Source organism: Corvus hawaiiensis, chromosome 3 (genome assembly GCF_020740725.1).
Source record: "Corvus hawaiiensis isolate bCorHaw1 chromosome 3, bCorHaw1.pri.cur, whole genome shotgun sequence".
NCBI classification, from domain to species: Eukaryota; Metazoa; Chordata; class Aves; order Passeriformes; family Corvidae; genus Corvus; species Corvus hawaiiensis.
This window is the reverse complement of record NC_063215.1, coordinates 481,136-508,718: the sequence shown is the minus strand read 5'-3', so window position 1 is coordinate 508,718 and position 27,583 is coordinate 481,136. Positions and strand designations below refer to the sequence as shown.

At 63.4% G+C, this 27,583-nt stretch overlaps 4 protein-coding genes across 9 annotated transcripts; 1 reads left to right on the top strand and 3 right to left on the bottom strand.

The window, feature by feature from the left end:
- Positions 1 to 284: 284 nt before the first annotated feature.
- On the bottom strand, positions 285 to 2,412 carry DNAJC5G (DnaJ heat shock protein family (Hsp40) member C5 gamma). The gene is made up of 4 exons (XM_048298578.1): positions 2,218 to 2,412; positions 1,758 to 1,971; positions 1,448 to 1,601; positions 285 to 900 (listed from the first exon to the last, which is right to left on the bottom strand). Exons 1-4 carry the CDS (start codon positions 2,328 to 2,330, stop codon positions 821 to 823), a joined length of 561 nt encoding a protein of 186 aa, XP_048154535.1. The 5' UTR covers positions 2,331 to 2,412; the 3' UTR covers positions 285 to 820.
- Positions 2,413 to 2,544: 132 nt separating this feature from the next.
- On the bottom strand, positions 2,545 to 12,513 carry LOC125323521 (uridine-cytidine kinase-like 1). The gene is made up of 14 exons (XM_048298577.1): positions 12,249 to 12,513; positions 11,904 to 12,010; positions 11,510 to 11,680; positions 10,995 to 11,066; positions 10,559 to 10,748; positions 10,402 to 10,463; positions 10,102 to 10,118; positions 9,267 to 9,365; positions 4,370 to 4,463; positions 4,193 to 4,255; positions 3,978 to 4,100; positions 3,796 to 3,903; positions 3,562 to 3,718; positions 2,545 to 3,426 (listed from the first exon to the last, which is right to left on the bottom strand). Exons 1-14 carry the CDS (start codon positions 12,511 to 12,513, stop codon positions 3,353 to 3,355), a joined length of 1,602 nt encoding a protein of 533 aa, XP_048154534.1. The 3' UTR covers positions 2,545 to 3,352.
- Positions 12,514 to 13,992: 1,479 nt separating this feature from the next.
- SLC30A3 (solute carrier family 30 member 3) lies at positions 13,993 to 17,935 on the top strand. Of its 3 annotated transcripts, none has more exons than XM_048299826.1 (8): positions 13,993 to 14,111; positions 15,278 to 15,450; positions 15,521 to 15,667; positions 15,752 to 15,905; positions 16,351 to 16,555; positions 16,665 to 16,770; positions 17,097 to 17,231; positions 17,310 to 17,935. In XM_048299826.1, the coding sequence occupies exons 1-8, from the start codon at positions 14,029 to 14,031 to the stop codon at positions 17,453 to 17,455; spliced, it is 1,149 nt and encodes a 382-aa protein (XP_048155783.1). In that variant the 5' UTR covers positions 13,993 to 14,028; the 3' UTR covers positions 17,456 to 17,935. The 3 variants fall into 3 exon arrangements, with proteins under 3 accessions (XP_048155783.1, XP_048155785.1, XP_048155786.1); XM_048299828.1 differs by having other exon boundaries at positions 17,084 to 17,231; positions 17,310 to 17,421; XM_048299829.1 differs by lacking the exon at positions 17,097 to 17,231 and having other exon boundaries at positions 17,396 to 17,935.
- A 114-nt stretch (positions 17,936 to 18,049) lies between these two features.
- Positions 18,050 to 27,425, bottom strand: GTF3C2 (general transcription factor IIIC subunit 2). Of its 4 annotated transcripts, XM_048298888.1 has the most exons (18): positions 27,238 to 27,423; positions 26,780 to 27,095; positions 25,641 to 25,950; positions 25,131 to 25,225; positions 24,764 to 24,841; positions 24,381 to 24,479; positions 23,899 to 24,126; positions 23,571 to 23,682; positions 23,368 to 23,485; positions 21,602 to 21,633; positions 21,269 to 21,398; positions 20,617 to 20,761; positions 20,200 to 20,361; positions 19,669 to 19,756; positions 19,405 to 19,533; positions 19,114 to 19,245; positions 18,807 to 18,914; positions 18,050 to 18,692 (listed from the first exon to the last, which is right to left on the bottom strand). In XM_048298888.1, the coding sequence occupies exons 1-18, from the start codon at positions 27,368 to 27,370 to the stop codon at positions 18,486 to 18,488; spliced, it is 2,622 nt and encodes an 873-aa protein (XP_048154845.1). In that variant the 5' UTR covers positions 27,371 to 27,423; the 3' UTR covers positions 18,050 to 18,485. The 4 variants fall into 4 exon arrangements, with proteins under 4 accessions (XP_048154845.1, XP_048154846.1, XP_048154847.1 ...); XM_048298889.1 differs by lacking the exon at positions 24,381 to 24,479; XM_048298890.1 differs by lacking the exons at positions 18,050 to 18,692; positions 18,807 to 18,914 and having other exon boundaries at positions 19,123 to 19,213; positions 27,238 to 27,424.
- Between the last annotated feature and the right edge of the window lie 158 nt (positions 27,426 to 27,583).

Below are 27,583 nucleotides of genomic sequence, written 5' to 3'. Positions count from 1 at the left end.
CCCAGAGAGCAGGACAGGAGCAGGGGGCCTGCAACAGCAAGGAGTGGGACGAGCAGCGCCTGTGGGAGCCAGCAGCAGGGGACAGAGAGTGGGACCAGGTGGGTGACAGGAGACAAGTGACATTCACTCCACTTGGGACAGGACCTGTCTACACCACACCCCACTCATTCCACCACGCTGCAGGATCCATGGGCACAGCCCAGAGCATGGACACCACCAGGCAGCGGCACATCCTGCTGCACAGCGTTCTGGCAGCCCTGGACAGAACCCAGGCAGACACACACTGCCCTCCCGTCAGCCTTTAATGGTGCCCACAAAACCCCAGACAAACCCAGAGGGCAGAGGAAAGGGGTACAGATAGAAGCACCCCAACCCCACAGCAGCATTTGGCACCCAGCACCCATCGGGAGGGTTGCATGAGGGGGGCAGCGGGCTCAGCCCAGCCCCAGAGGTTACAGTGCTAATGGTCTTGGACGCGCTCAGCTCCCCTGCGTGAGCTATGGAGCTCGGCCTGGAGCCTCTGTTCGTGCCTGGTGCTCGGTGCCTGATGTGGGCACAGGCAAGGCACTAAAGGGGGTCACAGCAGCACGGGCTCCAGGCCACTGCCACCACTAGTGCTGGGATGCAGGGGCATTGCCCTGGAGCTCGAGTGGGGCCCCAGGAGCCTGTGCATTGATGCTGGCCAAATTAACCTGAGATTCTACCCCTCCTGAGACTGAAGAGCCAGTCCAGGGGGTGGGACCATGGTCCCAGAAAGTGACAGTCCCAAAGGAGAATCCCTGCCCCGAGTCCTGAGGGAGTCGGCGGAATGGGGTCAGCCTCAGGCATCATTCCTGGTGCTGGCAGGCAGCGGCTCAGTGCAGGCAGGTGGGGGCTGTGCTACAACAGGGATCTGAGGATCTGGAAAGGAAGAGCAGCAGATCAGTGGCTCAGTCCATGCTGTGGTGCCAGTGAGCAGGAATCTTACAATACCCCCACGAGGGCTCCCACAGCCCAAAGCTCCCACACCCCTGGCCAGCGCAGAGCTGCGTGAGAGTGCCCCAACCCCAAAGAAACCTGCAGGAGTCACCCAGTCCCACTGACATGAGTATGGCTAGTGCCAGGGAACAGAGCTGGCCTGGACCACAGCCCCTCTTCCCCTGTTCTGTGCCCCAAAGAGCACAGGCCCAAGGGTTTCTAAGGTTCAGGCCTGTTCAGGGGGCCCTTGCCCAGAGGGAAGGAGAAGGTGTAGCCACAGCCCATGCAGTGGCTCCCTCTGTCACTGTCACCAGCCCTGGCCCATACAGGGAACACCGAGAGCTGGCTGGAAGTAAGAGTTGAGTCTAAAACCAACCCAAGCCCTGAGCCAGAGCTCTGTCCCCAACATGAGATAGAACATGGGGAGACCCCAGAGCCCCCGCAAAGCAAACACAGGTGCTCCCAGCTGCTGGGCTCCAGCCGGACTTACCGCTGTCCTCTGCACGCATCTGTGCCTCCAGGTCCTTGGGGTCCACATACTTGTAGGACTCGTCCTCCTTGGGTGGGCAGCATGTCCCACAGCAGAAGAAACAGCAGCAGCAGCAGCAGCAGCAGGTGAGGGCACCGCAGCACAGCACCAGTGCCTGCATCAGGGACAGACGCACTGTGACCTCACTCAAGTCCCTGGCCCATCACAGCAGTCCCGTGAGCCCACTCAAACCACCAGCCTGCCGGGACAGCAACCCACTAAGCTCACCCGAGCCGCCAGCCCCACGGATGCCAGATGATGCCACGCTCACCTGGAACCACCACTTGGACATGAGGAAGTAGTGCCGGACAGCATCATCGCCGAACTGCTCAGCCACGTAGAGGCCAAGGGAGCCGTACTGGTCATACAGGCGGCGCTTGTCCGCGTCGCTCAGCGTGGCGTGGGCGCTGTTGATCTCCTTGAACCGCTCGGCTGCCGCTGGGTCATCGGGGTTCTTGTCTGGATGGTACTTGAGAGCCAGCTTCCTGTGGGGTGCAGCGGGGGGACCCCCGGCATGGGGTCACAGCCTCACTTCCCGGGACAGACCCAGACCCCCGGGATGGAACCAGGACCCCCAGCACGGGGTTACAGCCTTGTTTCCCAGAACCGACCCCGACCGCCGGGATGGGACCAGGACCATCCGGACGAGATCCCGGCCGCGTTCGCGGGACAGACCTGCACGCCTGGGCTCCCAGGGCGACCCCGCGGACCCCGCCGGAACCCCCCCGTACCGATAGGCCTTCTTGATCTCCTCGGGGGAGCTGCCCTTCTGCAGCCCCAGCACACGGTACAGGCTCTCCCCGACCCGGGACAGCTTCCGCTGCGGCCGCGGGGGCTCCGCCATGGCCGCGCCGAGGGTCGCGGGACCGGACCGGACGCAGCACCGCCCGCCGCGGCCCTGCCCGTGCCCGCGGCCGCTTCCGCCCGCGCCGCCGCCGCTCTGCGCAGGCGCCGCCCACGACCCGGTGCGGGGACAGCGCCCGGCGCCACCGGCCCGGCCCCGGGAACGCCCCGACCCCGACCTCGACCCGGCGGCAGCACGAGGCGGCACACAGGAATCGCGCTGCTCCTTTATTGATACAAAACGGCGGCGAGGGGGTGGTGACGGCACGGCCGGGCCCCGGGACAGCCCGGGGTGGTGACGGCACGGCCGGGCCCCGGGACAGCGCGGGGTGGGGGGCGGACCCCCGCCCCCGGAACCTCCTGCTGCCGCCCGTGGGGGAGGGGGTGGGGGCAAGGCTGCCGCTGCCCTTTGAAAAAGAACCTGAGCAACAAGGGCAGCACCGCGGACACCTCGCCATCCCCCGGTCACCGGCACCGCTCTGCGCACCGAGGATGGGACAGCACCGGGAAAGCAGCCGGGTGCCAACCCCCCAGCTCCTGGGACCAGGGATGGAGTGTGGATTGGTGGGGACACAGCAGATCCATGAGATCCAGTCCCTGATGTCGGAGGGTCCCGCTGGAGCCGGGGGCTGCCCACAATAAATACAAATAAATACGGATTCCAGGCATGGAGCACGCCTGGACTGGACCCCATCCCCCTCCTCCCCTGGGTAGAGGGTGAGCACCCCCTCAGGCACAGCCGCAGGGAGACCACCACTCCCTTCTGAGGCACGGCTCTGGGAGCAAGGAATGTCCCTAAATGTCCCCTCTCCGTGGGCCACAGGAGAGGCCATCCCTCTCTCCTCCTCCCTGGGGAGGATTGGTCCTTTGGGGCAGAGGAAGGCCAGCAGCAGGGGCTTGTGCAGGTCCAGAAAGCCAAGGGCTGGCAGGTGGGCATGGCTGGCAGCTCAGGGCCTCTCCTGGGGGCAGGGATAGGGGTCAGCCCTGCAGCAGGCCTGGCCTGTGGTCCTGTGGCCAGCCAGCTCAGCAGTCTATGCTGTCGCTCTCACACCAGGCTGAGGGGCCATCGGTGCCGAAGTATCTGTCTCCAAAGTTACCTGGCAGAGAAAGGGACAAAGTGAAGGGTCAGCATCAGCACCAGCCCCATCAGAGTCCCTTCAGTGTGGCCACAAGGTTACCCCTAGGGTTGCTGACCCTGGCCACGAGGTACAGCATGCCCTGGTCCCCCTCACCAATGCCCGGGATGATGTGGAACTCCTCGTTGACCCGCTTGTCCACAGCAGTGGTGATGATGTGGACGCGGGGAAAGGCATAGGCCACGGAGTGCACCCCCATTTCCGCCATCAGCAGCGACAGCAGGAAGATCCTGTCCTCCTGCACATCGTGGTCCTGTGGAACATGGGGGTATGAGCGTCCAGCTGGGCCCAGAGGGCCCCATGCCCCCACCTGCCTACCCGGCCCCTCACCAGCAGGACGCGCACAGCCATCATGGCCGCGGCCCCCGTGGACACGGTGCTGTCCATAAGGATGACGTAGTCCTCGCTGATCTCCTTGGGCAGGCGCAGGTAGTGGAGCTGGGGAGGGAAGGAGGGTGGTTGGTGACCGGCCAGTGGTGCATGGCTGTGTGCCAGGCTGCAGCAGGACTCACCTCAGGCTCCCCTGTGTCCAGGTTGGTCTGGATGAGAATCTTGCCCAGGCGGATGTCCTTGCAGACAGCGGTCAGGGCCTGCTCCATGGTCTCGCCTGCTCGCAGGATGGAGACGCCGGTGATCTGGGAGAAGGGCAGGGACACGTGCTGGGTGCTCCTAATGTGTGCCAACCCCAGTAGCTGTGCACTCATGGGGAGCAGGGATCGTGTCTCACCCGCTGCCTGTGGAACCGCTTCCCCTCGTACATCGTGCCCTGGGGCGTCTCCACAGTGACCGACTGCAGAAAGGGGAGCACAGCAAGTGTGGGGGGAGCCAGACCCCATGTGACTGGGGGCACCCAGCAGGGAAGATGGGGACGAGGTTGTGGCTGCACCCAAGAGCGGTCACTCACCTTCAGCGGCAGGAATGACAAGGCATGTTCAATCAGCAGCCGCATCAGGCGCTTGGAGTAGAAGATAAATTCATCCCTGGTCGTGTCCTTGTTCCTGGAAGGGATGACACATGTGAGGCGGGAACAGAGCCCCTGCCATCCCCTGCAGACAACCAGCATGGCGAGCAGTCCCAGTCTATGGGAACCAGAGCACTCTTGGAGTGACACAGTCAGTGATCACCAGCATTTTGGGGCTCACTAAGACCTCAGCTGTAGTCTTAGACAGGACCACAGAGGCAAGAGAGGGGCTTAGCTACCCCAGGAGGGAGATGCAAAACCAGCTACAGACATCAGAGAGCTGGGAGAGAATGGGGAGTAGGAACAGGTCAGGCAGGACCATCAGTCCTGGAGCAGCACAAACTCAGGAGCAGTGGGTGAGTGTTGGGGAGCCCAGGGGGGGAACAGGAGCAGAGCCAGGATGGACTAGGACCCCGCTGTGGAAGGGGACATAGTGTACCATGGCTGAGCATGCTGGGTGACAGAAAAAAGTTGAACATGTCCCCAGCTCTCCCCTCTACATACCAAGTCAGATAAAGCACTGCCAAGAACCAGGTGACTCTGAAATACCCATAGTGCCCTTTTCACAGCTCTGATGTACTGAAGGCAGCTAGAAGTAAAACTAACACAAACCAGAACAAAGCTACCATGGGGCTGCAATTCCCAGGAAACCTCTCCCCTCCCCCAGGAGGGGTAAAGCCAGCCCTGCATGCAGGGCATTAACCCCATGGCAGAGGGGAAGTGGACAGCTTTTCGTACTGGGAGCACCCCTGGCCACCAGCCTCGTGGGGAACATGAGGACAAAGACGTCCCACAGACACTCCTTGTTCCCAGATGGAAGAGGTGGAGCTGGCAACACTCCTGAAGAGGCAGAAGGATATTGAATATTTTTACTCTGTATTTTAAGACATCATCTGCCATTTCTTACACCTTGCTGGATGACAGACAGCCCCAATGAGGCACTCAGAGGAGGATGAACAGTCACTGCTGTCCCTGTGTGTTCCTGCAGCCATTCCAGGGTCGCTCATAGCTGAGCACCTGCAGTGACCACGGCATACAGACATCCCAAATCCCTGAGCACAGCCAGCACCGCCAGGGAAGGCAGAAAATCAGTTCTGGTCTGGAAGGAACAGGCACCCTGCCTACGGCTCCCAGTGTGGGCTGTCAGCATGCACGCACAGGTGGACTGCACCCCCACATCCACCCACAGCAGCTTGGGAACAGCACAAGCCCAGCAGCCTCCCTGCCTCCACGGCAGCCTGTCCTGTCCCAGCCAGCTGCCCCCACTGAGACCCACAGCGGCTGTGCTGGCCCCTGGCTGGGTGGGACGGGCCCCACACTGCTCCCACAGAGGCAGGTTTCTCTGGGGATGGGGGAGCACCCCTGGCCCCAAGTGCACAGACACAAACAACCTTGAAGTTTCTCCTTGCCCAGGACGCAAGCAGTGCAGGGGGAAGGGCTGTGCAAGGGAGGACAGCCCAGACATGCTTGGCAGCAGCAGGGTACCAGGATCACTCCATCAGTGCTGCCATCCCACCTCCTCAGCTGGCAGAGCACTGCCAAAGGGGCCATCGCTGTCCCCATAGCAGTCCCCTCACCCCACGGCGTCACTGCCTGGGTGAAGCCTGAGGAAACACGCTGCTCCTATCCACAGAGGAGGCAGATGAACCTCAGCACACTGCAGCACACTGGGAGCCTGCAGCTGGGCATGGCAGCACCACAGCTGGCTCTCCCGAGGACCTCAGCTTTCCTTGGCATGCTCAGATGACAGAGGGACCAAGAGCATCTACCTGGGGCCAGATCATGGCATCAGCTCTGCACATGAACTGGAGCCAGCTGGTACAGCCAGGCATGAATCTGGGCATGAATGGGTTACAGAATCCCAGAATGGTTTGTGTTGGGATGGACCTTAAAGGTCATCTTGTCCCACCCCCTGCCACGGGCAGAGGCACTTTCCATTAGACCACATTCCTCCAGACCCTGTCCAACCTGACCTTGGGGCAGCCAGCTTCCCTGGGCAACCTGTGGCAGAGCCTCACCACCCTCACAGAACTTCTTCCCAGTATCTCATGCAACATGCCCTCTGGCAATGGGATACCTTTCCCCCTCATCCTGACACTGCATCCTTCATACTCCATCTCTTCTCAGCCTCATGACTCAAACTGTGCAGCTATTCCAGTGTGGGACTCATTTTCAGTTTCTGTCTCTCCACGACAGCAGAAAATTGCTCTAGAAAGCGCTTCCCCCGGATGCCAGCCTGGATCTGCCATGACGATGCTCATCTGCTGCCACCAACAACCTCCCAGCAGACAGAGGGGTGGAGCATGAGGAGCCTCTGGTGTGGAACAACAGGGAATGGTGCTGGCTGGCATGCCAGGATTGACCATCTGCATCCTAGAGAATTGCACTGGGAAAGACCGGACAGGAAAAGGAGGGAGAAGAATCCTGGCTCACAGCTCTGCGGTGATGCAGGCACAGGGTTTGACGTGTCAAGGTGCTTGGAAAGGCTGTGCTGGTGGGAGCAGCAGCACTCCATGAGCACTGCTGCTGTGTGTAAGGCCAGTGGCACCGCGGCAGCTGAAACCTGGTTCAGTGGAAGGTTCCCTGCCGATGTCAGGGACTGAACTAGGTAGCCTCTAAAGGTCCCTCCCACCCAAACCACTGTGTGATTCAATTAATAAAGACAAGAGACAGATCTGCCAAGATGCAGTAACCTTGCACATGGAGGTGCAGGAAATGTGGCAAAAGGTGTGTTTGATCCTCACCAGGTCTCTGAGAGCCCGAGAGAAGGGCACCAGGCAAAAGCAGCACCTCGGGAGCAGAGGGTCATATGTGGTGACCAGCAACAGCCCCATGTCATGCTCAAGTGACACAGAAGCCAACAAGTGCTGCCAAGTCTCACCAGAAACGCATGCTGCCTCGCCGTCCCCTAACACACACACCCAGGGGAGCTCCTCAGCTCAGAGGTTCAGGAAAGGCACTGCCCCAGCAGGATTTGAGGGGGTAGCTGACAGGCCAAGTCAATGCTCCTCAGAAAAGCGGCATTTCTTATATACCATATGGAATGGGCTCAGCTGCCTCCCTGCCACCCCTGGCCCTGCTCCCACGTGGCATCAGGACAGCCACAGCCACGTGAGGCCAATGGTGCTGCAGCCCTGCAGCCCCAGGCAAAGCCCGACCCACTCCCAGGGCAGCTCAGCACAGCCTAAGCCTCAGAGGATTAAGGTCATCAGGCACTTGTGGTACAAAGGTGGAGCCACAGCCTGGGGGAGGGACATGGGCACTGGCAGAGGGCCACCTGAGCTGCCACATCACCTGTTCTACTGCTGTGACCTGTCTCTGAGCCTGTGCTGCCACAGGAGGAAGGAGTCAGGAGAAGGAAAGGAGGTGCCCAGCCTGCATGTGGTCATGAGTATCAGAAGATCATAAACTGTTGGGTTGGAAAAGCCCTTTGCGATCAAGTCCAGCTGCTCCCCCAGCACTGCCAAGGCCACCTCTAGCCCACCTACCCAAATGCCACATCCATGTGGTTTCTAAATTCCACCAGGGATGGAGACTCCATCACTACCTGGAGCAGCTGTGAGGAGGCTGGACAAACCTTTCCATGAAGAAATTGTTCCCAATATCCAACCTAAATCTCTGGAGCAGCCTGAGGCAGTTTCCTCTTGTCCCTTATTCCATGGGAGCAGAGCCTGACCCTCACCTGGCTGCATCCTCCTGTCAGGAAGCTATAGAGACCGAGAAGGCCCCCCCAAGCCTCCTTTTCCCCAGGCTGAGCCCCCCCCCAGCTCCATCAGCTGCTCCTGGGACTCCAGGCCCTTCCCCAGCTCCGATCTTTTCCCAGGACATGCTCCAGCCTCTCAATGTCTCTCTTGTCAGGAGGGGCCCAGAACTGCCCCAAGACTGGAGGTGCCCCAGTAGTGCCCAGCTGGGACAGCCCAGGTGCCATTGGCCTCTTGCCCACCTGGGCTCATGTTGAGCCACTGTCGACCAACACCCCCAGGGCCTTTCCAGCTTTCCAGCCCCTCTGTCCCAGCCTAGAGCATTTCATGGGGTTGTTGTGACCCAAGGGCAGGACCTGGCACTTGGCCATGTTGACCCTCACACCGCTGGTCTCAGCACATCGATCCAGCCTGTCCCAATCCCTCTGCAGAGCCTTCATCCCACCCAACTTGGTGTCATCTGCAAACCTACTGAAAGTGCACTCGATCCTCTCCAGGTCTCTGATAAGGACAGAAGGTTACACTTTCCAAACCAACATACAGGTGCCATAGCAGCCACAGAACGAGCAGGCACAGGAGGACCTGATTGAGCTCAACATCCCCTCTCTGCTGTGCAGAAACACATGTGGCAGCTGCCAGAGTCTGCAGCCACAAAAACAAGGAACCTCTCAGTAGTCCTGAAGCCCTTGACCCTCCTCTAACTAATGCTACAGTCATCTGGAGAAAAGCAGCATCAGAGGGCAATGAAAAGATCAAGAGTGGTGAAGTCATAGAAACACCTGCCCAGGTCCCTTCTCTAAGGTGGCTCTAAATGCAAGTGTCCTGGGAGAGGAGCAAGGGGTACTTTGCTCCATGCCACCAGCTGCTCCACCTGTGCTCCAGTGAGGAAAGAGCCAACCAGTCCCCTCCCATTGTAGGAAAAGCCTGCCCTTGGCTCAGGAATCACCCAAAGCAGATGTGCAGAGATCTGGTCACCAGAGAAGTGCCTGTGGGACCAGGGCCAGCTCCATTCAGCTATTCTGCTCCAGGCCAACACCCACAACTGAGGTCCCAGGGGCAAAGGGGAAGAACTCACCCCAGGCCTTGTGGTGTGACCCCACCAAACAGCCTAGAGAACAGGCCTGGGGGCAGGGATGTACCTGATGATGGTGTGCATGCCCCGCACCTGCGGCGTGCTCTCCAGGACACTCAGCGTCTTTGGCAGTGGCTGTCCTTGGTGGGCGGAGGCCAGGGCTGCCCTGCAGTGAGGAAGGGGGTCAGAGCTGTGCAGCACACGCAGAGCCACAACATAGGGCCCTTGGAAGGACATGACCCTGCCAAAGGAAGGCTCCAGGAGAACCCCCGTGCAAGGTGGGCATCGTGCTTGGCCTTCCTGCTTGGATCCTGAAGAAGGCCCCAAGTCTGATGCCAGGTATGAGATCCCAAAGCTGGACTACCCAAAAAGACTGGAGCGAACCTCCTGGACCACACATCCTGCTGCTGCAGCCTCTGCAGCACCAGCCTTGGCCAGCACCAGGACCAGCAGCTTTGCAGGGCAGGACACTGCCATGCACCCCAGGATCGGGCTGCACACTGTGCAAAGGATGAGGGATGTCCTGCTCAGATGGGACATGAACTTCCAGGAACATGGACCACACACGGCACTTTTCCTGCTGAAGCCAACAGCCTAGGACAACCCAGCAGCTGAGGCAGAAGCCCTGCTCCAGACAGGGATGGGACCAGGACAGGGACCTGGCCACATGCATCAGCTACAGTGTAGGATGTATCACGCAGAGCCCACAGCTGCAGCCAGACAGGCCCCAGGAAGCTGACAACAGCCTCTGCAGCACCGGGGAGCAGAAGCTACACTTAGGCACGTCAGCGAAGCTCTGCCAGCAGGGACAGAGAGGCAGCAAGACTTGGAATCCAGTGGATGCCAGCAGCCCCCCACCCCAACCCAGAACTGGCTCCTCTGCAGTGGTGGGTCCCACATACCTGACTGTAATCTCCCGCTGGATGGTAGAGAGGTCATCAGCGCAGCACAGGGGAACAGGAAGGACACCCTGTCAGTCACTCACAGGCCAGCACAGCCACCAAAACAACCCAGGTGGCTCCCCACCCTCCTCCCCAGTGCCCGCCTCACAGATCTGCTCCCCCAAGCACCATGCCGGGGCCTTCTGAGAACAGAGCGGCAATGTCAAGACTCCCCCCAGGTGCTCCAGGAGCACAGGTCTGTGCGCAGCCACATCCCGCCCTCTGCATGCAGGACCCTTCTCCTCCTCACCCCTGGCTCACCTTCTCCAGCTGGCTGTGCACATGCTGCACAATGAGGTCCAGCGCCACGAAGTTTTCCCCACCTGAGAGTGGAGCAGAGGAGCCGGGTGGGGCGGAGGCTGACCCACCCCTGCCCCAGAACACCCGCTCCCAGCGCTGGGGTCAGCTCTGGCCTCACCCCTGGGCACCACGATGTCAGCAACCTGCACGGTGGGCTCAATGTACTGCTCAAAGGCTGGCTTCACAAACTTGTTGTACTGCTTGATGACCCCTGCCACATCACGCCCGCGCTCCATGATGTCACGCTGCAGCCGCCGCACCAGCCGGATGTCAGAGTCCGTGTCCACGAACACTTTCATGTCCAGAAGCTGGAAAACTGGGAGGGGTGAGCACCCCCCTATGCAGCTCTCATCATACCTGTGTTACTCCCCTCTACCACGCAGTGATGGCACCCAGCATCACCTCCCCTGAGGCCTCTGACACGTAGTGCTCTGGCAGCAAGTGGGATGACCTCTCCCTCCGCAGCCCCCACTGCTGCAGTGGCACACAGGCCAGTGCCTGTCCTGCTGCAGCACATCCCCTCCCGGGCCAGCGGCCACCTGAGGCAGCAATACCTTGAGCAGCTCCTTGTTGGCAAAGGCCAGGATCCCTTCGAACACGATGACGTTGGCCCCATACACTGTTTTCTGCAGGCAGACAAGAGCCGGGCTTGTCCTGTTTCTCTCATGTGCCACGGCAGCACCAACACTGACACAGACAGTGCACTGATGCCCCTGGGCTCTCACCACTGTGTTGGGGCTCCCATAACTGTTCTGCAGCACCCAATGTCTTGGAGCCCTAGTTCATCCCTGTGCATGATGCTCCAGCCCAGGACAGACCCTGAACCTTGCTACAGATCCTCTCCCCAATGCCAGCCCCCGGCACCCCTTCACACTGAGCCCTTTCCTCATATCTGTGCAGGCCTGTTTGCAGATCCACCCACAGTCTCCCCAGAATCCTGATGTCCCCCACTCCTGATGACCCCCAGCCGCCCCTTCCCTTTAGCCTTCCAGGCCCTGCAGACCCCAGAGGTGCTCCCCTTTCCCACTACTCTGCCACCCAGGCCCAGCCCGACCCCTGCGGCACCCACCCACTCGCGGCGCCGGCTGTGCGTGGTGAAGTCATACACCGGCACCTTCACGCTCTTGCCCTTCTTGAGCTTGCGCAGGACACTGACGAGCAGCTCGAAGTCAAAGGCATCAGGGTGGTCGAAGTTGTAGTCGCTGCGGGCTGCCAGCGCCTGCTGCCCCTCATCCAGCACCTGCAGGCGCCGGCACTGCTCAGCGCCATGCCGGATGCCCGGACCGGGGCACCAGCACGACTCAACACTGCGCCGGATCCTGGCATCCACAGGCACCAGCACCGCTCAGTGCCGCACCGGATCCCTGCAGCCCCGAGCATCAGCGCCGCTCTGCCGCGCCTTGGAACCGCGAATATTGGCACCGCTCAGCGCTGTACCGGACCCCCGGACCCCCGTCCCGCACCTTGTAGAAGGAGTCCATGGAGAGCAGCACGACCCAGGGCACGTCCAGCGCCTCGATGATCCGCGTCGCCACCGTGGTCTTGCCTGAGGCGCTGCCGCCGCACAGGCCTGCGGGGAGCGGCGGGGCACCGCCCCGGCCCCGGATCCGTCACGGCCCCGGATCCGGCTCCAGCCCGGTCCCAGCCCCTCCTGGGCCGTCGCTCGGGCCCTGGTTCCACGACTTCCGACTGCAGCCCGACCCTGGCCCCGGTCCGGCCTCCATCCCCTCCCCGACCCGGTCTCGGTTCCATCCCCTTTCTGGCCCGGCTCCATCCCCTCCCCTCCCCGGCCCCGTCCCACCGCTCACCGATGACAAAGGCCTCGTCCACGGGCGCGCCGGTCTCGCTGTACCAAGGCGGCCGCCCGGCCGTGTAGATGGTCCGTTTGCTGGTGCGCAGCAGCGGCGGCTCCGGCTTGCACTGGCTGGCGGTGCGGCGCCGTGGGGCCGGGGCGGGCGCCAGCGGCAACCGGCTGAGCAGGGAGCCCAGCGGGCCGGGGCCGGAGCTATGGCCGCGCTCCGGCCCCGGCGCCCCCCGCCACTCGCGCCGCTCCTCCGCACCCGCCGCCGCCATCGCCGCGCGCGGCCGCGGGGGCTGCCGGGCCACGTCACGCTGCGCACGGCCCGGCCGGGATAGGCCCCGCCCCCGGATGAGGCCCCGCCCCCGGATGAGGCCCCGCCCCCGGATGAGGCCCCGCCCCCGGATGAGGGCCCGCCCCCGGATGAGGGCCCGCCCCCGGATGAGGGCCCGCCCCCGGATGAGGCCCCGCCCCCGGATGAGGGCCCGCCCCCGGATGAGGCCCCGCCCCCGGATGAGGGCCCGCCCCCGGATGAGGGCCCGCCCCCGGATGAGGGCCCGTCTCTGGGCACCCCGGGAGCGCTGGGCTCACCCCCAGACCCCTCCCCAGAGGTGTCACAGCCGTGCAGCCCTGCTCTGCTCTGGGCTGAGCAGCCGCAGCTCCCTCAGCCTTACCCCAGCAGAGACGCTCCAGTCCTGCAGTATCGTAGGGCGCTCGGCGGGCTCTCCCCAGCTTGTCTGTGTCCCTCTTGTCCTGGGGAGCTAGCGCTGGGCCCGGCGCTACGAGATGGTGTCCAGGACGCGCCAAGGGCCCGTTGTTGGTTCATGGTCAACTCGGTGTCTCCCGGGACCCGCGCAGCCTTTTCTGCAGAGCTGCTTCCCAGCCGGCTGCCCCCGGCCCGTCCTGAGGCTGTTCCTCCCAGGTCAGGACCCAGCACTGCCCCGTGCTGACCCTCCCCAGGCTCCTGCCCCCTGTCTCTGCAGCCCATCCTGGATCCCTCCGCACCACGGAGCAGCACGACCCGCCGGGTGAAGCCACCTCTCCCCGCTCGGTGTCATCTGTCACCGTGCTGAGGGTGCTCTGCGTGGCCTCCAGGTCTCTAATGGCGGTGTTAGACGGGACTGGACCCAGTACTAACCCCGGGGCTCACTGGTCGTTACTGGCCGCGGAACGCCCTGCTCTGGGCTCGGCCATACCGCCCTTGTTCAGTGCAGCCCCTCTCGGCTCATCCAGCCCATACTCCCACAACTTCTCTCGGAGGATCCCATGGGGTACAGCGTCAAAAGTCTTCCTGTAGCCTGGGCAGACACTATCCCGTGCACTCCCCTCGTGCACCGGGCTCGGCATTTCACCGCGGAAGGTGATCGGGATGGTCAGGCACGATCTCCGTCAGTGACACCATGCCGGCTTCTCTTCAGCTCCCTTCCTGTCCTTCCCGTGCTCAGACGGCTTTCAGGATCAGTTGTGTCATCACCTGCCCAGGGACAAGAGGTGAGGCTGAGCCCTGCCCCCAAAGAGCTGCCCCCGTGAAAGCAGCGCCCCTTACACACAGCTCCCACGTATCACACGGATTTGCCTGGAGCAAACACTGGATTTGCCATTGGACCGCAACACCCGAGCTGCCCCGTGCACCCCCCCGGACGCCCCTTCCCAGAGCCCGGAACAGCGGCACCCGCGGGCGGTACCACCCGGCCACCCCCTCGTGGGGCGGGACCCGGCGGGTGGGGGCGGAGCCACGGCAGGGGCGGGGCTCAGCGGTGCCGGTGCCCGCGGTGCCGCTCGCGCCCGGGATGGAGCCCCCGACCGGCACCGAGAGCGCCCGCCTGGTCAGCCCGCGGGGCGGCCGCGCCGACGGCAGCCTGCGCCTCAAGAGGTACCGCCGGCACTGGCACCCATCACCCCGGCATCCCATCACCCCGGCACCCCCACCACCGCCAGCACAACTCCATCACCGGCGCCGCCGGCACCGACAGCATCAGCACTTCCATCACGGGCACCACCATCACGGGCACCCCCATTGCCCCGGCACTTCCGACACTCCAATCACCACCGGCACACCATCGTCCCGACAACCCCATTACCGGCATTAACACCTCCATCATCGGCACCCCCATTACCCCGGCACCACCACCCCCGGCACCCCATCCCCTCCCAGGGCCCCCGGCAATTCCTCGCACCGCCACCTCCATTATCCGCCGCATCTGCAACCCTCGGTCCTCTTGCACCCGCACGGCCGGTACCTGCTCCCCCATCACCCCTGGCACCTCCATCGCCCCCATCGCCCTCAGCTCCCCCGGCACCCGCAAGCCCACGGCACGTCGCGCACCGCCCAACTCCCACCCTCCACCCGACACCGGCACTCCCGGCACGTCCCTCCCCGCCCGCCCCCGTGCCTTCATCCATCCGACACGAACATCGGCAGCTCCGCAGTCCCCGCACCAGCCCTGACTGTCCGCCTCTTGCACCGTCACCCCGCCACCGGCACGCTCACCCTGACACCGGCACCTCCGCTCAAGCGGAACCCGCCCGACCGTGCGCCAGCCCCGCTCCCCCCTCGGGTGTCCGTCCAGCACCTATCGGTGCCCAAGGGTCACCTACGCACCGGTACCATCCATCCATCACCCGCCCACACCGGTACCGTCCATCCATTAGTCCCCCTCCCGGTGGGCTGTCCGTCCCCCATCCCGCACTGCTGCCCCACGCACCAGCACCTCGGCCCTCGCCGCCCCTTCCCCACGCCTCACGTCTCCGCACCGGTGGCCCGTCCCGCAGCCCGGCCCCAGGTGCAACACCTCGCTCCCACCAGCAGCACCTCCCCGCGGGTACCCGCACCGCTCCCGGCTCCGATTCCGGTGGGAGCCCCGTGCCACCGCCTCCTGCTGCTGCTGCCGGTCCCGTGGCTGCTCGTCCCGCTGGGGGGGGTTCTGCAGGTGCCCCACCGGCTGCCTGGCTGCATACCACTGGGCAGTAGCAGGACCCTCGGGGGTTCTGGGCAGGAACACCAGACCCGGTGTTGCCGGCAGTGACCCCCGCCCCTAGTCTCTTCACAGGCTCTCAAGATCCTTCAGCACTGCCGGCCCCCCCAGTTCCAGCTCCCCACTGCCGCTGCAGTCCCCCAACGCCCAGCCCTGGGCAGGGCAGGCTCCAGGCCCACCAGCAGCTGAGTGTTGCCTGTGCTGTCTGCTGCCTCTTCATGGTCGGGGAGGTGATAGGTAATGGGGGCTGGGCCAGGGTGGGGGGCTGCCGGCGGGGCATGGGGTGCCAGCTGCTCTGTGCCCACAGGTGGGTACCTGGCACACAGCCTGGCCATCATGACGGATGCAGCCCACCTGCTGACAGACATGGGCAGCATGTCTGTCAGCCTCTTCTCCCTCTGGGTCTCCAACCGTCCGCCCACCAAGACCATGACCTTTGGCTGGCACCGCTCTGGTGAGCTGAGGGGCACAGCCCTGTGGGACGCCATGGGACCTCCATGGCCAGGGTGGGTACTAATGGGTCCGTCCCATCTCACAGAGACACTGGGTGCGCTGGCCTCTGTCCTCTCCATCTGGGTTGTGACCGCAGCCCTCGTCTATCTGGCGGCCGCCCGCATCATCAGCAATGACTACGAGATCGAGGCACGAGCCATGCTGGCCACATCCGCCTGCGCTGTCGGAGTCAATCTGGTGTATGTCCCACGTGGGGCTACTCAGCCATGGTCCCTGTGTACCATCAGCTTGAGTCCTGCCCCACCTATGCCTCTGGAACCCCAAGAACCCCAACTGTGCCCCCAGGTCACCTTATGTCTCTGTGTGCCAGCCTTGTGTCCGCAGGCGCTGTCTCTCCCACTTCCCTGTCCCCCATATATTCGGGGCTTCCAGTCTCTGTGTCTACACCCCCATGCCCCACATTCCCTGGTCCCCAAGCAGCACGTCCCAAGCCCTGTAACGAGCCCCATAACCAAACCCCTGCCCTGTTCCTGCACACCTTCCAGCCCTGCTGCGTCTCCAGCCCCACTCCTCTCCACCATCCCAAGACCCAGTGTGACTGCCTGTGCCCCCTTTGACCAAGCAGGGCCAGCAGGGCCCCCATGTCCTGTCAGTGTGGCATTGAGCCAGCCCTCCTCTCCCCAGCATGGCCTACATCCTGCACCAGGCCCCTGCTGGCCATGGCCATGGCACAGGGGCCTACGAGCAGCTGGAGAGCTCTGTGGCCTGCCAGCCCAGCCATGGGCCCCTGCCTGGCAGCACCAGTGTGCGGGCAGCCTTCGTCCACGTGGTGGGTGACCTGCTGCAGAGCGTCAGTGTCCTCGTGGCTGCCACCATCATCTACTTCAAGGTGACCGGGCTGGACTGCCCCAGTGCTGCCGGTGGGAACAGCTCTCCCAGTCCCACCCAGGGTGCCACGTGGGCTCTGCCCCCAGATTCACAGAGATCCTGCTCTGCAGCCCCAGTGCAAGATTGCAGACCCAATCAGCACCCTCTTCTTCTCGGTCTTTGTCCTTGGCTCCACCATCACGATCCTCAGAGACGTCTTCAGGGTCCTCATGGAAGGTGAGCAGTGAGTGAGAGGGGTGCAAGACCACAGGTGCAGGGTGGGCACAGGAGCTCCTGGAGCTGCAGCTGCCACACCACTTTGCCCATGAGGCAGCTTACCTCTGTCCTTCCCTTGCCTCACCTGAATCCTCCCAGTCCCTCCTCTCCACCCCAGGCAGGTACATTGGTTCCAAGGTGAGGCTGTCTCACCCAGAGCCACCATGCTCAGCCTGGTTCCCCTGGGGAAGCCCCCAGCCCCAGTGGCTTCCACTGGGAGCTCTCACCCAGGTGTGGGCTATGGCTGGGGGCCAAGGGTGGCCCCTGTGACCAGGTGGTGCTGGCAGGGACACCACAAGGCCTCGAGTTCGATGCAGTGAAGGAGGTGCTGCTGGGGGCCAGCAGGGTGCGGGGTGTCCACGACCTGCATCTCTGGGCGCTGACGCCGAGCCACCCCGCGGCGTCGGTGCACGTGGCTGTGGGTGAGTGACTCGCACAGGGCATGGCCGGGGGTTCTCACTGGCCATGCCAGGAACGAGCCCCTGCCCTGCTGCTCCTAGATGCCAGTGCTGACACTGAGATGGTGCTGCAGGAGGTCACTGCCCGGCTCCAGAGCAGGTTTGGCTTTGCCTTCTGCACGGTACAGGTGGAGCGGCACCAGGAGGAAACTGCAGGCTGTCCCCACTGTCAGGACCCCCACGCCTGAGACTCCCACCCGCTGCTACATTGGGCCAGGCTTGGCCCTAGCCCCAGCTCCTTGTGTTAGAGCAGGGCAGTGCTTCAGATCCCAACATCCCCTCTACCCACCCCATGGCTGCAGAGCCCTGAGCTGGGAGAGTAACTCCAGTGCAGCGTCCCAGGGGGGATGGACACATGGCCTGGCCTGTGGAGCACAGGGGCTCCCTGGGATCTTCCACTCCCTGCTGTGCCACAGCTTCTGAGGTGGAATCCTGCCCCACCACCCACTCCCCAGGGAGCCTGTCTGTCCTGGCAGGAAGGGACATCCCCCATGGAGGACCTCAGACCTGGCCTTGGCCCCAGCCCCCCATGCTGCTGCCTGGGCTCCATCTGAATCCTGCTGTGCCTGGGCCTGATCCATCCCCTCTGCTGAGTTGTGTCTGTGCCCCTGGTGTCCATCTGTGCCAGCAGCGGTGCCAGCGCTGCCAATAAACGTGTTGGAGCAGCAGCAGCAGTGCAGCAGACAGAAGGGCATGGGGAGGGAAATGGTGGAGTTGGGGGTGGACCCCTACAGCCACAGCTACCAGCCACGCCCGCCCTGGCGCCGGCACTACCACAGCCATACAAAACCAACCACGTTTATTCTGCACAGCTGAACACAAGCTCAATGTGAGCGACTCCACAGCTCCCGGCCCCCTCCCTGCCCTTTGGCGCACAGTGGGGATGGAGGCGAGCACAAGCACAGCGCCGTGCTGGTGCAGCCCACGGGCACTTCCGCGGGGTCAGAGCCACAGCTCAACCCCGGGACATGTGCAGGTCCCACCACCCCTGCCCAGCTCAGACCAAACAGTGCAGACAGATCCTTTCAGGCCCCGAGGATGAGGACAAGTGTTCAGAGCATCCCAGGGAATGGCTGGGAGCAGCTGTCCCTCCTGCAGCAGACACCCATCGGGAAAGCAGCACTGAGAGGGGCTGCAGCACCTGGACAGCATAGCTGGCCCCAGCCCCAGGCCCTGCCCAGGGTGAGCATATGGCAGCAGCACAAGGGACTGACACTCCTACTCCGCTGGCAGCAGGGAACCCTCGGGGGGGCCAGGGCTGCTGGATGTATCCCCATAGAGGAAGCTGAAGCGGGCCCGGCACTCTGGGAGCAGCTGGTGGCCCACGCTGGAGGCCAGCCCTGCCAGGCAGTGTACCCGCACAATGCCTGCCTGCCCGCCCGACACCAGCCACCCCTGTGAGTCCAGGTTGGGGCTGAAGCGCACCTGTGGGAAAAGAGGGGTTCATAAGGGAGGGATCTGCGACGCTGGGACTCCGGCCCCCAAAGCAGCACCATCTGCGTGCAGGGCTGGGGCTTAGGCTCAGCCTGGCCCCCTCACCTTATGCAGGGCCTCCAGCTGCAGGCGGTCAAGGCTCAGTTCTGCCTTCAGCTCCTGCATGTGCATCCGGCGCATGGGCTCCCGGCTCGGGAAGTTCTGGAAGCTGCGCTGGAAAGTGGTGGCAGCACCTTGGGCTGTGGGCCCGAGGCAGGAGCACTGCATGCACCATGACCTCAGCTCTGCCGGACGGAAGGGGCTGCCCCAATGCCCCAGCAACATCTCCTGGCCCTGCCACCCCCACCACCAGCCACAGCCCCACAAGTCCTGCTCATGGGTTGGACCCTGGCTGCCCCCTGCCCTCTCCTACCAGGTCCGTGTCCTGGAATCGGATGTAGCTCCTGGCTATCATCTCACTGTAGCGATGGGTCCTGGGCAGTGCCTGCTCGGTGCCCTCAGGCCCATCAGGGCTGCAGGGTAGAAGGTCAGCTTTGTACACTGGCTGCGGGTGAGAGGGGGCTCAGGGTAGGGCAGACAGAGATACAGGAACCACCAGGGACCAGTGGGATAGGAGGCCAGGACACTTATCCCATGGTCTCCCTCCCCACCCCTACTGGCCCTGTGTGCTGGGCTGGGCCACCCGAGCACAATGGTTGCTTACAAATCTGCGGTCCGAGGAGCGCTTGACATTGAGGGGGTTGACAGCCAGGTCAGGGAGCACCGCTGCCACCAGCTCGCCAGTGATGTCACCCGCAGCTACTGTGTTCAGCCAGTCCGAGCCAGAGATGCTCTGCAGGGACACAGGGCTGGAGGGCACAGGGTCCCCACCACCCCCAGCCAGGCAGCGTCACCCCACCCGCAAGCCTGGGCCCCAGCTGGTGCTGACCTGCCCCCTGGGACAGAATGGCCCTGCACTGGCCCTTACCCACACGGTGCCCTTGCGAGGGGCCACAAAATAGGCCTTGAATCCCAGGTACCCGGCATCGATGTAGTGGATCCCGCAGAGCCCATACCTGTGGTGGAAGGGATGGAATGAGGCGTGGGATGCCTGACTCTGTGCCGTCACCAGGATTGTGAGAGCCAGGCACAGCCCACCTCCCCCCAGAACCAGCCCAGGGTGGTGAGGGGGCTGTTCTTGCTCTCGCAGGATGTCACAGAGTCAAAGCTGCTCAAGGCAGCTCCCAGAAGCCAAGAACTCACTGAGACCCCAAACCTCAAACCCGCAGCACCCCTGTTGCCCAGTCCAGGGGTAGGCCATCCCCTGGCCCACCCTGCCTCTGCTGCAGGATGGCATGGCAGGGGGGAATATCACACTGTGATGCTGCGGTGTGACCCAAAACAAGCAGAGCTTGCCCTTGCCATGGCACAGCTGGACAGTCCCAGGGAGGGGGAAGCCAGAGGGGCCCCTGGGAAGCTGGACCAGGCCCCGGCAGCAGGACTGGCCCCCAGCACTCACGAGGCGTAGCAGTTGTCCTGGGCCACAGTGATGCCATTGTAGGGCAGCAGCCAGGCCACCTCAGTGCTCAGGAACCGCTTGATGCTGTTGATGGGCTCGTAGAGCCGCCGCAGGTCCCAGAACTTGATCTTGCGATCGCTGCCTACCGTGACCAGGAAGTTGCTGAGAACCAGGAGAAAGGCAGTACTGAGAGCCCAGCATGGAGCTGTGCCCTGCCCTGCCACGGGGAGCAAGTGGCTCCAGTCCTGCAGTGGCTCAACTGCCCTCACCGTGGAAAGCCCAACCCATCCTCCCCAGTGCTGCAGAGAACCAGGTGTCAATGACACCATAGCCTCCCGAGCCCTTCTTGACAAAGGAGCTTCTCCTGCAGGAGGGAGCCCCTCTCCTGGCAGTACCTGTGCCTGCTCCTGCCCTTACCTGTCAGCCTTGCACCACTCAATGCTCCGGACTGCGTGGTCATGGGCTAGAAAGCACCGGAAAGGGTAGAGCTTGAGGGAGGCGTCAGGCTGCTGCACGCACTGCAGCAGGGATTTGGTGAGCAGGTTCCACACTGCCACGGTGCCTGTGGAGAGACTTGTGTCCATGAGGCACTGCCAGTGGCACAGGTGCTTCACCGGGGACCAGCAGCAGCACAGGCAGGGCTGCAGGAGCTGCAGAACACAGCAGCCAAGCTGGAGCTGGGGCTGAGAGTGGGACAGGACGGTGGCAGGACACAGCAGCAGCACAGGCTGGGACATGGTGGCCAGGCTGGAGCTGGGGCTCCAAGCAGACAGCATGGTAGCAGGTGCTGGCAACACAGCACAGAGCTGTGGATCACTGGAAGCCTAGCAGAAAATTCCATCCAGGCAAGTTCAACAGATGTGGATAAGGCCAGAGCCACAGACAGGGACAACCAGTGACCAGCCTGGAGGTACATGAGAATGACAATAGCGAGCCCAGAGAAGCCTTCCCCTGACCCAGGGATGGGCAGAGGTTCCAGCACCAGCTGAGGCTGAGAACAAGGCTCCAGTGTCTCTGCCAGGGTGAGGGCTGCTCCCTGAGTGCTGCTGCAGGGCACAGGAGGACTCACCATCATAAAACCCTGCTGCCAGGTGATGGTGGGGCTTGGAAGGCATCCAGGAGAGACTGAAGCACTGCCCACACTCAGATGCATTACCTGCCTGGATGGAGCCCACCTGAAGTGTGGCGATGCACTGCACCTGGGGGCCAAGGGAGAGCCCTGGGTCACAACCCCGCACTGGTGCCATCCATGCCCCAAGAGCGGGATGCCTGGGGTGGGAGCATGACACTGCTCTGCCCCTCCAACACTCTGCAGGTGCCTTGGCTCCCCAGGCTCTGCACCGGTTGAGGGGCTTGGCGGGTGCCAGCCCTGACAGGGATCACCATGGCAGGGGACACTGACCTTGCAGATAAGGTGCTTGTGGAGGGACCCATCTAGAAGAGAGCAGAAGGGGATCAGGGCAGGCATTGGCTGTCCTCGGAGCTCCCTGCCTGGAGCCTAGATTGCAGCTCCTCACGGCCCTGGCCAGGGCACCCGGTCCCTGTCCTGCTGTCCCCCCAGAGCAGTGTCCCCAGCACAGCAGGGACTGAAGCATGTGGAGGAGCAAACTGGCAGCAGCAGGACCCCCAGGAGCCAGGCCTGCCTGTGTGTTGGAGGAAGCAGCCCCTGAAATGTGCCATAGGCAGAGATGATGTGCTCCTGCCCCATCACGGCTGGCACCAAAATCAAGGTAACGCAGTTGACACATGGGCCAGACCTAACTGTGACCACTCCAGGAAGGGAAAGAGCAGGCTGGGGAGGGCAGGTTGCAGAGACCTGGCACCCAACAGCTCAGGGTAGGATGCCCACAGGACCACCACGCACCAGCTCTGTCTACCTGAGAATCCCCCCCACCAGCAACACCCAACGTGAGCGCTGTGGGGACCCCGTCCCACATCCCTTGGGCCTGGGGTCCCTAACCCCTGGGGGGGCTGTCCTCTCCATCACAGCCTGGAGCGTGGCAGCCATGGGCCATATGGAGGAGCTGTGCCTCTTCCCTGGCACAGCTGTGACAGCTGGGATGAGGCATGGAGACCAGCCCCAGCTCTGCCAGGCAGGAACACAGGGATGCAAGTCCCCAGTGCCCCAGGGCAGCCAGCACAGCCATGCCAGTTTGGGAGCTCCCAGCAGGGCCTGTCACCAGAGCCTGGCACTGATCCTGTGGCTGGGAACCAGTGCTCCAGCCCAGCTGTGAGGTGCAGTGACCGTACGAGCAGCTGCAGCCAATGATGTGCCGGGCTTGTCACTGGCAGGAGCTGGGTGGGCCCCCCATCACACAGTGCCACGTGGGGGCTGCGGCAGCAGCCCAGACACCCGCAGCCAACACAGGCGCAGCCAACACAGGCACAGCCAACGTGCTGGCGGGGCTGGGAGCCCATTTCCCACTGTCAGCAGGAAAGCGCAGGCTGTCGGCCACGGCTGAGTGCCCACCGCCAGCACGCACCAGCCATCAATCCCGCTCAGCTCCGGCACAGTCTATTACAGGCACCATTAGCCTGAGCTGGCCCAGAGCTCCCTGTCTTGCCCTGACACACGGCTCGGCCAGGCTGGAGTGAGCAGCTCTGGCAGCAGGAGATGGGGAATGGCTGGGGACAAGCTTTGTGGCTGCACCACACCCTGCCCCCACTATGGCTACAGTGATGCTGCTGTGAGTCTCCTCCCAGCGCCCAGCTTTGGGGGGCTGCCCAGGAGCTACATCCCAGCCAGGGGGCTGCAGTGTCCCTGAGATGGAACCAAAGCAGCCTCACAGGCTGAGGGCAAGGCTGGAGCTCTTCCCCACTGGAATTCCATGATGGAATTGTGGAAGCCATTGGAAGTGAGGCCTCAGCACTGGGGCTTGGATCTCTGGGCACAAGAGTACTCACAGCAGGCCCCCAACAAGCAGCCTCAGATCCCACACTATACCTGTGGCAGATGCCAGGCTGGGGCAGCAGGGTTCCAATCCTGGGAATCAGGTGGGCTCACCTCCCCACCATGCAGCTCCCAGGCTGGAGCACAGTCCTGCTGGCAGCTCCCCAGCACAGCAGGCTCCTGTGGGCAGAGGTGCCCAGCCTGGGGCTTGCAGCCCCACCCTGGCACGGCAGGAGGAGGGCCAGGACGCCCTTGCTTGGTGGTGTGGCTCTTCCTACCTTTTACCTGGGTTGTCTTGGCATGGTGCAGGGCCCCAGGGTGCGGCAGCGCATACACCACCACCCTGCCGTTGGAGAAGGCGGCAGCCAGCAGACCCAGCCGGCTCATCTGTGGGTGCTGGGGATGGACAGATGGGCTCAGACATAGGGTCACCCCTCCGGACCCTTGGGGAACCCAAGGGTAGCCCCTGAGCAGCACTCACCGTCCGGGCTGTGGTGGGTGGCTCCCAGGCACCACTGGGGCAGAACTTCATGTCCCACACACAGCCGTAGTCAGCAGCGATGGCATAGGCCAGCCTGGCTTTGTTGGGAGAGCTGTGGGCATGTTCGGCCATGAGGAACACGGCAGCTGGTGCCCAGCAGCTCCAATACACACCAGTGTACACCACCAGCAGAGCTGGCCACCAACACAGCCTCCTTGGGGTTCAGGCTGTGGCTGGTGGCTCTGGGAAAGTACAAGTCTCACCACCCACTCAGCCACAGAGGGACAAAAGATCTGGGCAGGCCCCAGCCCCAGCCCCAGCCACTCACCCCGGCTCCGTCTGCAGCACACCCAGGCCCCAGAGCTGCAGGAGTGCAGGGCCTGAGTGAAGCCCAGACACACTGTGCGTCTCCTCCATGCTCCTGTGGCAGGACATGGCCACATACTGCGAGGCTGCAGAGCCCTCTGGGGTTGGGCACCACTCCATCGCCCACACTGGGCCACCCACGAAGAAGGAGACATCTAGGCGCTCTGGGTGGGGCTGCAGAGAGCTGAACCTGTTGGGGGGAGGGGGGTGAGGGCTTCTGCAGAGCTGGGGCAGGGGCTGGTGGGACCCCAGGGCACAGTATGGGCTGGCTGCCCAACTCATGGTTACCCTGGGGGTAACCACTGGTCCCAGACAGGCCTGAGGACACCCTGACAACCACTGTCCTGCTGGGCCTGGGGACAACCTGACAGCCACTGCCACGACAGGCAGGGCACAGCCTGACAGCCAACACCCTGCTGGGCCTGGGGACACCCCATCACACACCTGTTTAACCTGTACAAGGCACCATCGTCCTTGATGCCTTCACGCTGAATGGAGAAGAGGGGAGACTTCTCCTCTGCCGGCAGGTACGGGGCAGCCTCGCTGTGCAGGCAGAAGGTGAGAGGAGGTCTCCCCACCCCTCACCCAATCACCCCAGCACAGCCCCATGCCCCAGCACCATCCCAGCCTCCACACGGCCTGACAGGCCCTGCTGCTGGCCACGTGGCTCCACAGCCAAACCCAAGAGACTCCCAAAGCCCACTGCAGACACATAAAGGGGTGTGGGAGCACAGCCCCCCCATGCCCTTGCTCACCCCAGACACTGCTCACCCCAGAAACTGCCCCACGTTTTCTCTGGGTCTGCTCCCTCCCTGGTCCCATGGTACCTGTCAGAGAGACACATCCATCTGTGTGCCACCGGGATCCAGTCAGGGAACTCCCACTGCGAGTGCTTCTGCTCCCGCCTGCAGTGCATGCCAAATCTCAGCCATGGCCCTGCACCTGGCACGTCCAGCATCCCCTCCTCACATCCCCTCCCATGGCATGAGCAGCACCCTGTACTCGCATCCTGTGCCACAGCCTCCCCTTCTGCAGCACAGCCCCTGCCCTTTGCAACCCCCCCGACCCAACTGTGCCCCATCCCAGTGGAATATCGACATTCCCTTGTATCTGTGCCAGTGATGCTACCAGGACACATACACTCACTGCTCCCTGTAGCCCCCTGACCCTCGAGCACCCCAAGCCCCCACTCACAGGCTGCAGGTAAGGCTGGAGCTCTTCTCCACTGGGGCCATGATGGAGTTGTGGAAGCCATTGGGAGCGAGGCCTCGGCACTGGGGCTTGGATCTCTGGGCACAAGAGCAGACTCAGAGCAAGCCCTGAGCCCTGGGGGACTCACCTGTCCCAAAGGGAACCACCACAGCCCCCGAGAACAGAGCTCTCCCCAGCCACTATCAACATACCACATTGGGCTAAAGACATACAGCCCCACTATGGGAACTTCCAGGAGGCCAGGACCCCTTCAGGACCTACCTCTACCTCCCGCTGCTCCAGCAGGAGCACAGGCCCTGTTTCTCTCCCAGAAGACCTGTCCCTGCTCCCATCTCCACTGGCTCTCACCCAGAGCTGCCTCCGGCCCTGTGCCACCCCCATCCCAGTTGTCCTGCCCTGGCAGCAGGGACACTGTGGGACAGCGGAAGCATCTGCAGCTGTTGGTGCTGGGACACAGGCAAGAAGGGGCCCAGGCAGAGCCCCTGCCCTCACCCCTGTGGCCGCTGTCTTCCCGCTGTGCCCTCGAGGTGCCTCCAGCTCTGGCTCTGACGCCTCACTGAGCAGGGTATCGCTGCCCTCCTCCTCCTCCTCCTCCTCCTCCTCTTCTGCCTGCAGCACCTCCTGCGAGGGCACGAAGTCAGCGTCTCGTGTGGGGTCATCGCTGTCTGTGTCCTCCTCCTTCCTCCTCCGGCGCTTCCTCTGGACATGCTCAGGCTCCAGCTCCGGTGCCCCCTCGGCTGGAGCAGGGGGCTGGCACGCGGACATCAGCTCCTCGGCCAGCTCCTGCAGGTACAGCAAGGCCCTGGGACACCAGAGTGGAGCCTGGAGGTGAGTGGCAGGATGACACAGGGGTGGGCCAGCCTCCCTCCCTCCAAGACTCGGTGGATGCACCCTCCAGCCCATGGTCTGGGCAGTGGATCTGCTCCAGCTGTGCCAGAGGCCCTGAGCACATAGCTTCTTCCCCCCCACCCCAAACTCCCTGGAGCTTGCCCTGCTACCACCAATAAGCTCCTCCTGCTCTGTCAGGAACCAAGGGAATTCCTCCCGCCGCGGGCAGCTGCTGCCCCCTGCCTGGGACTCCTGGATCCAAACACATTCCCTAAACTGGGAAAGGATTGGTCTGTGAAGAATCAGTACATCCCACCAACATGGGACAAAGTCCTACAGGAAAGACACTGAGACTCTCTGGGGAGACAGAGCTCATGGAATCAGGGAATGGTTTGGGTTGAAAGACACTTTAAAGCTCATCCAGTTCCAACCCCCTGCCATCGGCAGGGACACCTTCCACTAGACCAGGATGCTCCAAGGCCCATCCAACCTGGCCTTGGACACTGCCAGGGACGGGGAACCACAGCTTCTCTGGGCAGCCTGTGCCAGGGCCTCCCCACCGTCAGAGGGGAGGATTCCTTCCCAATATCCCATCTAACTGTGGCAGTGGGAAGCCATTCCCCTGTGTTCTGTCCCTACAGGCCCTTGTCCAAAGGCCCTCTCCAGCTTTTTTGGTGCCCCTTTAGGCACCAGAAGAGGCTCTAAGGTCTCCCTGGAGCCTTTTCCAGGCTGAACATTCCCAGCGCTCCCACGTGTCTCTAGAGCACAGGTGCCCCCAGGCTCCGAGTGTCACCATCACTTACACTTTGGCCGCCTTCCTCTTGGGCCGCCCGCCCCGAGGAGTCTCAAGGCCGTCCCCCTCCTCGCTGCTCCCCAGCACCTTTTGCATCCGGATGGGCTCCGGGGCCTGGGACAGCTCCAACAGCAACACCTCGGCCTTGCCCTTCCTGCCGCGCTTCCCGGCAGCCCTCGGGGATGGCACCGCCCCGTTCGCGGAGCTCTCGCCGCGCCCCTCCACCGCCCCGCCGGGACTGACTTGGGGCCGCACAGGTTTTTTTGGGGACTTGGCAGCTTCTCTTTCATCCTCGCAGTCCAGATCTCCCGCCGGCAGCTCTTCCCCTGCCCCAAAACACCGGAATTAGCACCAGAACGCAGCAAGATCCCTTGGCATGACTCAGTGTCCCGCAGCACCGGGTACGGTGGCACCCCCTCGTACCCCGGGGAGCACCCCCGCCTCGCCCAGTCCACCCCCGGTACATACGGAGTACTCTCTGTTCACCCTCCCGCTCCCCACTACGGCTCCGACTCCGCCCAGCAGAACCCGATCGTCGTCCCGGCCGCTCCCGGAGACTCCGCTCCCGGCACGGCGGCCCGCGGGCGGCGCTCGACGCCATCGGGGGCTCGCGGAGCCGCCGCCCCGCTGCGGGCCGCGCCACCAGCCGGAACCGGAACCAGGCCTGGCCCGATGACGTCACAAGGACGCGACGAGTGTGGGCGGACCATGAGCCGGGCTAACGGGGCGTGTCCACGCAAATGAGGCAGCGCCGCGCGGCATGCCGGGACACAGCCCCGCGCACGGGCGCCGCTGCCCTCGCGCGTCCGCGGGC